General features: G+C 42.6%; 1 protein-coding gene across 1 annotated transcript; it reads left to right on the top strand.

The window, feature by feature from the left end:
• Positions 1–47: 47 nt before the first annotated feature.
• On the top strand, positions 48–2,548 carry LOC127421151 (sclerostin domain-containing protein 1-like). The gene is made up of 2 exons (XM_051663960.1): positions 48–276; positions 1,374–2,548. The coding sequence occupies exons 1-2, from the start codon at positions 72–74 to the stop codon at positions 1,781–1,783; spliced, it is 615 nt and encodes a 204-aa protein (XP_051519920.1). The 5' UTR covers positions 48–71; the 3' UTR covers positions 1,784–2,548.
• Positions 2,549–9,941: the final 7,393 nt, after the last annotated feature.

Below are 9,941 nucleotides of genomic sequence, written 5' to 3'. Positions count from 1 at the left end.
ATGTGTAACAGGTAGGCTAATATTATCATTCCCTGAATTTTCAAAGGGACTCTGAACCAAACTCATCTGCAATGCCCCTGAACACATGCGAATACCAGCTGCTCTTTCTGATCTGTTTTCTGCTGAAAAGCTGTCATGCTTTCAGAAACGACGGCACTGAAGTGTTTAGCGGGCATATGGTGTCATCATCATCATCATCCGACGAGACTCCGAATAATGCCTCTTTAAATCGAGCGCGCAATGGGGGAAGACGTGCCGACACCCGAGACCCAACCGGTGCGTATCTGACAAGTTCACATTATGTTTATGCTACTGCTTTTATTTTGTAAAAACCAATGATCCAATGATACTTTTGTCCAACCAATGATCCAAATCGCGCAGTTATCTCCATTCGCACTTTACCTTTGTTCATATGTTATTACACATGTAAGTACTGCGTAATAGCCTACTAATAAATTACACTAAATATATGTCTAATAAATACAAAAAATACATTTAAAAGCTTACTAATAATCTAATACATTTACATAATTGTGTAATTTGTAAATTTTGTTCAAATGTCATCACGTTTGTAATTAATTATAGTGATATGTAATTTGTGCAATGTGCACACTGTAAAAAATGTCTGTAATTTTAACTGTAAAAGACTGTAAAAATGCAGAAATAAAACGTTAATTGATTAACAAATATTAACTGCAAAACATACTGTAAAAAATATATTTTAAAAGACAATAAATGTTGTAAAAATTAATGTTTTTAGATGTAAAAAGTATGATTTTCTGTATAATTAATAGTAAAAATTTACATTATGTTTAACAAGAGAGTACATGTACTTTTTACAGTAAATTATTGTTAAAATTACAGTAAAAAACAATAATTGGGCATTCCCACAATTCCCTGCATGGCCCATCATATTTGATTATATTTAATGGTAATAGTTATGTTTCTTCTTATTTTTAATATCAGTTATGTACTTTGGGGTGTTCTGTGTTATATCTGATGTAGTTTAGTTAATGTTTACTGCATAATTTTAATTTCACATGTGTTACCCTGACGGTGTTTAGTGTTTGTGTGTGACACTGAGCACTGTCTCTACAGTTTTAGACGGACAATATCAAGTTAACAGAATTTTTTTTAATTTTATTTTATTTTATTTTTTTTTACAGTGCCACTGTGGTCATGTAAATTACAACAGTTTTAAACTGTAAAATGTACAAGTTGTTCTGTAAAGATGTTTACATTTTTACTGTATTTTTTACATAATTGTTCTGGCAACAACAGCTGCCGGGAATTTTTTTTACAGTGCACATGTTGTGTAAAATGTAACTTCTTGTCCATCCACAGTTTTTTAAAGCGTGACATTTCTTTTGCAGAACAGCACCAGGTCGGTTGCAGGGAGCTGAGATCCACTAAATACATATCAGATGGCCAATGCACTAGCCTGAATCCTGTGAAGGAGCTAGTCTGTGCCGGGGAATGTCTCCCCACCCACCTGTTGCCCAACTGGATCGGTGGAGGTCTTTACTGGAGCAGACGGGATGCACAGGAGTGGCGCTGCGTCACAGACCGCACACGCACCCAGCGCATTAAACTCCAGTGCCAGGACGGCAGCACTCGCACCTATAAGATCACTGCTGTTACATCCTGCAAATGCAAAAGATACATGCGCCAACATAACGAGTCCACTCATGCATCCGAGAGTCCCTCAAAAGAGCATTCTCTCCAGGACCCTGGGAAGAAAAAGAGCAAAAATAAAAATGCAAAGCTTAAGCCTAAAAATTAACAGATCTGAGCCATAACGATTCAGACTTGACCAAAACAACACTGCTCCTTGAAGGAAAGTGACTTTGAACTACAATGACAGCGACTTGGATTGCGACAAGATGTACAGCTGTTTTTCCTTGGTTTCAGATGTGGACTCTTGTGTTACTGTGCATACATATATGCAAAAGCATTTTTGAGTGTAAATTGGGATGTGCACTTTGTAAGTCTAAAATGATTTATGATTTATGAAAAATTATCAAAATATATAAACAATGATTACATGTGACAGAAAAAAGTTAAATCTCCATCATATTAGCAATATTACAAATGAACCATTATTACTACAGCTGCCCTAAAAGTATTTGAACATTTAAGTCATTCTTAAAATTGTATCAATGTCTTTGCATTTGATAACAAAACAAAAAGGTTTGTTGGGTTTTAAATAATTTATATTATGTCTGTAGTTAATGTGATGAACTACACTTGTGGTTACTCTGCTAGAGCACCTAAGGGTAAATTATAGAAACATCCACAAAACAAATGGGATCAGTTGGTTAAAAATAAAGTCAAGTGAAGAAAAGTGAAGTTAGTTCTGAGGAAATGTCTTATGTCATTTGTGATAATTGATATTTTGATGTGTTACTGGTGTCCAAAATCTTTTTGGAGCCACTGTTTGTGAATATTTGCATTTCATATTCAGTACTTTTCTTTTAAAGAATTACATCTATATATATATTTTTATATAATAGTTAGTTGATGAACATTTTAAGTTCTCATATATAAAGCTGCAACTTTCATGTACAGAGTACAATAAATCAAGTTGTTGACATAAGCTGGTTTGTATCATTATTTTGGCAATGTTTATTAAGTGGAGACCACTGACTGTAGCTGAAGGCAAAGTTGTAGAATTACATGGACAGACAGTAACTATGCAACAAATGAGGAATTAGTTCAAGAAGTGAATCTTTTCTCACTGTGTTCGTAATTCTACACTGCATTGTTGTGAAGGGCTGCCCTCACCTGCAGGCACATCAGCAATTTTTTGGCGGCAACATGTTAAAGCTACGTTATTGTATCCTGTATCCTTTCATTTTGCCATTCTAAAAGTCATGTTGCTGTGCCTCAGGTTATATTTTGAAGTTATGAATCAGATTCCTTATGTTATTAATCCAGGAATCCAGAAAGAGGAAGGTGACACCTCACAGATTGCACTGCTAGTCATTGGAGAATCAGAGGCAATCATGTGGGGAAAAAAAAAAAAAAACTTTTTACTTGCCCTATTGTAATAATATGTAGTCAAATTCAAGTCTCAAATGAATTGTTTACAAGTCTAAGTCAAGTCTCAAATCAAGTTTCCATCTCTGTCATAATGCATTGAGTACAGTTTTACGAAAAGAGTGTAAATATCACTGACAAACTAAGGTAGGTCAGACCATGAGTCAAAGAGAGGAAGCATTTAAAAGATGTCTAGTTGTGTTTATGGAGTGTTGACATGTACAGTCAGATGTGGTCACAGCAAGCACAATCTGATTCTCTGTCTTTATAATTATACTTGACAACACATTTGCCTCCAGAGAGCTTGAGATACAGTACAAGGACCACCTGCTGTTATTTATAAGCTCAATTACTAAATACATTCCCTAAAGAAAGGGTTGCTCTGTTGCACAAAAAAAAAATCAACCTACTCCCACATACTACGGTATTTCAAACACAAGTTCCTGCTTGGTAATGTTTTATGTGTTTACTCAAGATTCTGAACTGATAGCATAAACATCAGTGTAACCCAAACACTTTAAAGGTGAAGTGTGTAATTTATTTGATGTTAAAATACCCTCTCCGAACCCAGTTTACTGTGCAGATACAATTAAATACTGTGTAACAACTATAACCATTTGTAAGTTGACTGACCCTTACAGTATAAACACTGGTTCACCAACATGATCACATAGGAAATTGACATGTTTTTGTACCCTGAAATAACCCCCATGGGCCTTGTTCACAATAGTGCCATTTTTTATGGGAATGACAACGAGGCTGTGAGGGATAGGTTGTAATGTTGTTTTGGATCGTTCCACTGATGAAACGTTGAAAAAACATCTTTCCAAGAAATTTCAGTTGACAAAAACTCCAGAAAACATGAGTTGGTAAAAATGAAATGTGATGTAGGAGATACAGTTTTAGTCAGTGGATGACACTGAAGAGACTGTAAGTTTATCCTTCACAGCCTCATTTTTATTGACGTCAAAATAAAATACAGCCACCAGTTTCTGACACGGTTTTCCACGCATCATTCTTTTATTATATCCATGCATTTGGTTACAGGGAAATTATATAGAACAGTGAAATCCCTCACAACATATTTTACTTCTCTGTCTTGCCTGCACTCAACACAAGTATGTCACAGGAGACGAATGATGTGAGCTCCGCTGTCTTCCCTTTTATTGGTAGTCGCACCCAAATGTCGCTCATCAATTGCATAAAGTTGAACTTTTCTCAACTTTGTCAGGCAATCAAGATCACTATTGAGGGGGACCACATTGCCGCTTAGGCTTCCCCAACGGACACCCGTGATGTCACAAATGAGGTCACTCAGCGTTTTTCTCTGGCTTCAGCTATCCAGGCTTCGTCAGTGGTGCACCATCCATCCCTTCTGCAGCAGCAATACAACCTAGCCTCCACAGCCAGGTATTAGCAGGTAACGACATCAATTTAATTAAAATCTTTCTGTGCTGTTCTGGTTTCATAGACAGGCACATAGTGGATTGTGGCATGTTTCTGTCATTCTTAAAGAGTGTAACCCCAGGTTTTCTAAAGTCTTATCTTAGCAGAATTTCATTTTTCATATAGGGATACAAGCTGACAGTACTTAAGGAGCATGATGTTAGATGCAAATAACCTAATTCAAAAGGAGGTGGAGAGTAGTGGTGGTGAAATTAATTAATCTCAGTGACTGGAGACTCGTTCAGATACGGTCATTGACCAGTTCTGCAAATTCCGCCTTTGTGCCAATAGTTGGCGGCAAATTACCTTCTTTTAAGTTTTGAACAAGTACATTTTTAATAAACCAAAAGCACAGAGTCATTTACTAATGAAACAAGTCTAATTAACCTTTATTAAAATGTGCTTGTCTACAATTCTACTAAGAAACTTCAGCAATGCAGAGTGTTTCTCCACTAATGATAACTGAGCATATCTATCATAATGTAAACTGCTGAGCACAACTTTTATCAAGCAGTTGATTTTCCTGGTTCCCTGGCAGACTGCAGTATTGCCCCTCTCTGAAGAAAAATACAAAAGCAAAAAAAAAAAACAAAAACAAAAAAAAAACAACAACAGCCCCACCACTTCATAAGAGTTCCTAAGAATTAACCTAGAAATCAGCGTACGGTAGCCTCTCTTCCTCCCAAGAAACTTGCCGCATTCATCAGTGCATGTCCTCTTTTGTTTCTGCAAATCTGTATAAGTGCGACTACTTTCTCATTAAGGCACCTAAAATTTGCACGCAAATTATTACCAACGGGCGCACTTTTAGATTCAGACTTCTCAAGCTGTTTAAATCAGTTCCAGATCTTCAGGACCTCGTAATTCTCGATCAGGGCTGCCAGTCAAACATGCTTTTCTGGGCTCGCCTCTGATTTTTGGAAGTAGTCTGTGCATTGATGTGCATGTAAATGGGATCTATGATGAATTCGAAACTAAATGTACTCTAAATTTGACAGATGCAGCTCCCTCTACTGTGTAATATTCGGAAAAGGTGGTTTGCAGAAATTGGCCATCCGAAAGAGTCTAAATCATTGTGCTCTTTGATCTCTACCCCATCCTAACCACGTGCCTTATGTGGGGTGAGGTATGGCAAGGTAACGGATCACTTTCTTATGTGACAACCAAGCTTCGGTTAATATTATTATTAAAGGTCATTCTCGTTTCGTCGTTTAGTTTGTAGACTCAGCTAGACTTGTATCATTTAAATGTAATTCTAAATGCTACCTAAACTCCAGTTTTATAAAATAAGATCTCTGACACCTCTTTTTTATTCATGACTACCACCAGCAAATATGAGGTCAGGAATGGCAAATCTGAACTCAAATCTATGACTCTGCGTGAGCTTATTTATAGCTAATTATCTTTCTGTGATTTTTTCTGTTCTCCCTCTACCATCAAACTTGTCCATAATATGTGCTTCCAGCAGTGTTGGGTGTAATTGGATTACAAAGTAATCAGTTACTTTTAGGCATACACAAGCCACTTTTTCTACTACTGCAGCACCCAGGGTTACCTGGCCACCTTAAAATAAATGGGTCACTGGTCTTAAGCAGCTTACGAACGTAACATTATGCTCACGAGTCTTGACTCAGTCACTTACACAGTTGCTCAGGTGGTTGCCGGATCATGCTGTTGGCCACATGTGATGGTCCGTCGTCTAAACCCTTGCTCTCAGCAGGGCTCCTTGTGCACATTGTTATTCAAGCCACTAGATATACCCATCGGTAACACATAATCAACACATTTAGGGATACATGGCCAGCTAAACACCACTGAAATTCACGTAATTGCAGCTCACGTCTGGCGGTAAGATCTGCTTTGTTAGGGGGGAATTGTTTAGCTTGTATTGTCTCATCAGCAGCAGAATATTGACTCATATCAAGCAGCAGCAGCAGCAAAAACAGCAGACTGCATAAAGCAGATCTAGTCTGCCAAGACCAAACCCACTGCACTGTCATTACCATCAATTGAAATCTTTAAAATAATTTGAGAGTTGACCTAAATGAAGTGACAATTAAGTTCAGTTAGAAAACTCTACATGACTACTGTTGCTTATAGTTAGCGTAGTCACCTAGTTTTTTAATCACTCATACACTTAGTTATTCGGGTCACTAGATAAACCCATCGGGAACACATAATCAACACGTTTAGGGATACATGGCCAGCTACACACAACTGAAATCCACCTCACATCCAGCTCACATGTCTGGAGGTCAGATCTGCTTGGGTTGGGGGTGGGGGTCTCTTCTGTCTCAGCAGCAGCATGTTTCTGAGCCAACAGCAGCAGCATATTGACTCATGTCAAGCAGCAGCAGCAGCAGCAGCATCAGCATGCGTAAAGCAGATCTAGTCCACCAAAACCAAACCTACTCCACTGTCATTACCATCAATAAAAATCTTTAATTCATTTCTGAGAGTTGTCCTAACTGAAATGACCATTAAGTTCAGTTAGGAAACTCTCCATGGCGAGGGCTGAGAGATCGAACAGGCACACATCTCTCTATGCACCCAATCAGAAGCTTTTTCCCTCCAGTAAAAATATATATAAAACTGGTACTTACCTCAAGCAATACACCGGCAACCGGCTACAGCAGCGCCGTTGCAGTTAGCATTCTCACTCCACCTCCCCAGCACTACCTGCCTTGATTTGCTTTATGGGGGCTTTATCTTGATGTTTGTACAGTAGCAGCAGAATGTCTCTTCTGTCTCAGCAGCATCATGTTTCCGTGCTAACAGCAGCAGCATATTGACTAATGTCAAGCAGCAGCAGCATGCGTACAGGGTTGGGGAGTAACGAAATACATGTAACGGGAATATGAATTTAAAATACAAAATATAAGTAACGTCATGGTTACTGGTGTAACCTCCATTCCCTGATGGAGGGAACAAGACGTTGGTGTCGATGTAGTGACACTAGGGGTCACTCTTGGGAGCCCGAGACACCTCTGGTCTTTGATAAAAGGCCAATGAAAATTGGCGAGTGGTATTTGCATGCCACTCCCCCGAACATACGGGTATAAAAGGAGCTGGTATGCAACCACTCATTCAGGTTTTACGCTGAGGAGCCGATATAAGGTCCGGCCATTTCAGCGGGTAGTTCAGCGTTGTGGCAGGAGGGACCAACATCTCATTCCCTCCATCAGGGATCGGAGGTTACACCAGTAACCATGACGTTCCCTATCTGTCACTCACTCGACGTTGGTGTCGATGTAGTGACACTAGGGGTCCCTATACAAAACGCCACAAGGCTGAACTGTGTTACGTGAACTGGCGGTGTGTGGTGGGCAGACTTGCTGTGTGCCTCATAGCCAGCACACCAGGTCGACACGTAACCTCCCCCAACACAGTTATGAGTGTCGAACGGCCCTTTTTGGGGACAAGTCGACTTCCCAGAGATAGAGACAGGCTTAACCCAGTCGTGGCCTCTTTCCCCTTCTCTTTTTCCACTCCCTAAAAAGAAGGGGGATTATCCGACTGGGCCGCCAGGTCTAGTCGGGGGGTGTCCCTCCCAAGGGGAGGACACCGCGGAGACCACACCTCGCCCCAAGAGAGGGGGGATATTTAAGTGGAAGAATACATCACATGGTCTTTCCAACCATGTGGAGAGCCTTCAAGATAGATCCTGCCCAATGGGGGAGGAGTTACTACAACATGGAGACTGGGGCAGAGGGGCTCTGCCCAAGGAAGATGCAGTTTGCCAGCAGGGAAATGAACTAGCGGAAGATATAGATCGCATGGGTTTAGCCTTACAGGGAACCGCCACATGCAGAGCACCTACCCCAGAACCGGACTCTTAGTTAGCGCGTGTACTGGGCCGGCAGCGAGTCTCTCCGAAAACTCGACTGCCACAGGGCTCGGAGGAAGTCAACCAGGGAACAACTTTTGTGAACACTACTGGGAATTAACAGCGCACGTCTTCAGCTCAAAAGGAGGTGGAAGGCGCTATGTGCAAGCGATACACCCGGCCAGCTATCCCGGGCTTATCCGCTTGTGTTGCGTGCCACTACCTGGGACGAAACCGGTTCCATCCGGAGGTTGTAGAACCTTGCAAAGGTGTTGGGTGTTGCCCAGCCTGCTGCTCTGCAAATGTCTGTTAAAGAGGCACCCCTGGCCAGGGCCCAAGAAGCCGCTACACCACGGGTAGAATGGGCTCGTAGCCCTACCGGGGGCGGCATGTTTTGGGCGAGATAAGCCATAGTTATGGCGTCAATGAGCCAGTGGGCGATCCTCTGCTTGGAGACAGTGCTTCCTTTCCGCTGTGCACCAAAAGCAGACAAAGAGCTGCTCAGAGATCCTAAAGCTCTACATGCGATCCAAATAGATGCGTAAAGTGCGCACCGGACACAGCAACGACAGGGCTGGGTCTGCCTCCTCCTGAGGCAGCGCTTGCAGGTTCACCACCTGGTCCCTAAAAGGAGTGGTGGGAACCTTGGGCACATAGCCCGGTCGGGGTCTCAGGATCACGTGAGAATAGCCCAGACCGAACTCCAGGCACGTTTCGCTGACAGAGAACGCTTGCAGGTCACCTACCCTCTTGATGGAAGTGAGCGCAGTCAGGAGGGCAGTCTTCAAGGAGAGTGCCTTAAGCTCGGCTGACTGCAAAGCTCAAAGGGGGCTCTCTGTAGACCCTGAAAAACTACAGAGGTCCGCTGAGGGAACGAGGCGTGGCCTGGAGGGATTCAGCCTCCTGGCGCCTCTTAGGAGCCTGATGATCAGATCATGCTTCCCTAAGGACTTACCGTCGACTGCGTCATGGTGTGCTGCTATGGCAGCAACGTACACCTTCAAAGTGGAAGGGGACAGCCTCCCTTCCAACCTCTCTTGCAGGAAGGAAAGCACTGATCTGACTGCGCATATCTGGGGGTCTTCCCGACGGGAAGAACACCACTTAGCGAACACACGCCACTTAAAGGCATACAGGCGCCTCGTAGAGGGAGCCCTAGCCTGAGTGAACGTGTCTACCATCGCAGGTGGGAGACAGCTTAGGTCTTCCACGTCCTGTCCAGGGGCCAGAAATGGAGATTCCAGAGGTCTGGGTGCGGGTGCCGGATGGTGTCCCTTCCCTGAGAAAGAAGGTCCTTCCTCAGGGGAATTTGCCCGGGGGGAGCTGTCGCAAGGAGCGTGAGGTCCGAGCACCACGTCTGGGTGGGCCAGTAGGGTGCTTACCAGGACGACCTTCTCCTCGTCCTCCCTGACCTTGCACAGGGTCTGTGCGAGCAGGCTCACTGGGGGAAAACGCATATTTGCGAATGCCAGGGGGCCAGCTGTGTGCCAGTGCGTCTATGCTGAGGAAGGCCTCGGTCAGGGCGTACCAGAGCGGGCAGTGGGGAGGATTCTTGGGAGGTGAACAGGTGCACCTGTGCCTGTCGAATCGACTCCAAATAAGTTGGACCACCTGAAGGTGGAGTCTCCAC

Source organism: Myxocyprinus asiaticus, chromosome 30, assembly GCF_019703515.2.
Source record: "Myxocyprinus asiaticus isolate MX2 ecotype Aquarium Trade chromosome 30, UBuf_Myxa_2, whole genome shotgun sequence".
NCBI lineage: Eukaryota > Metazoa > Chordata > Actinopteri > Cypriniformes > Catostomidae > Myxocyprinus > Myxocyprinus asiaticus.
Note: the sequence above shows the minus strand (reverse complement) of the source record. Positions and strands in the feature narration are given on the sequence as shown.

What these genes read in the sequence shown, in the direction of transcription:
- LOC127421151 (XM_051663960.1), top strand. Translation starts at nt 72, where the DNA reads ATGCCCCTGAACACATGCGAATACCAGCTGCTCTTTCTGATCTGTTTT. An exon ending in CGACACCCGAGACCCAACCG is followed by an intron (nt 277 to 1,373) that starts GTGCGTATCTGA and finishes TTTCTTTTGCAG; the next exon opens with AACAGCACCAGGTCGGTTGC.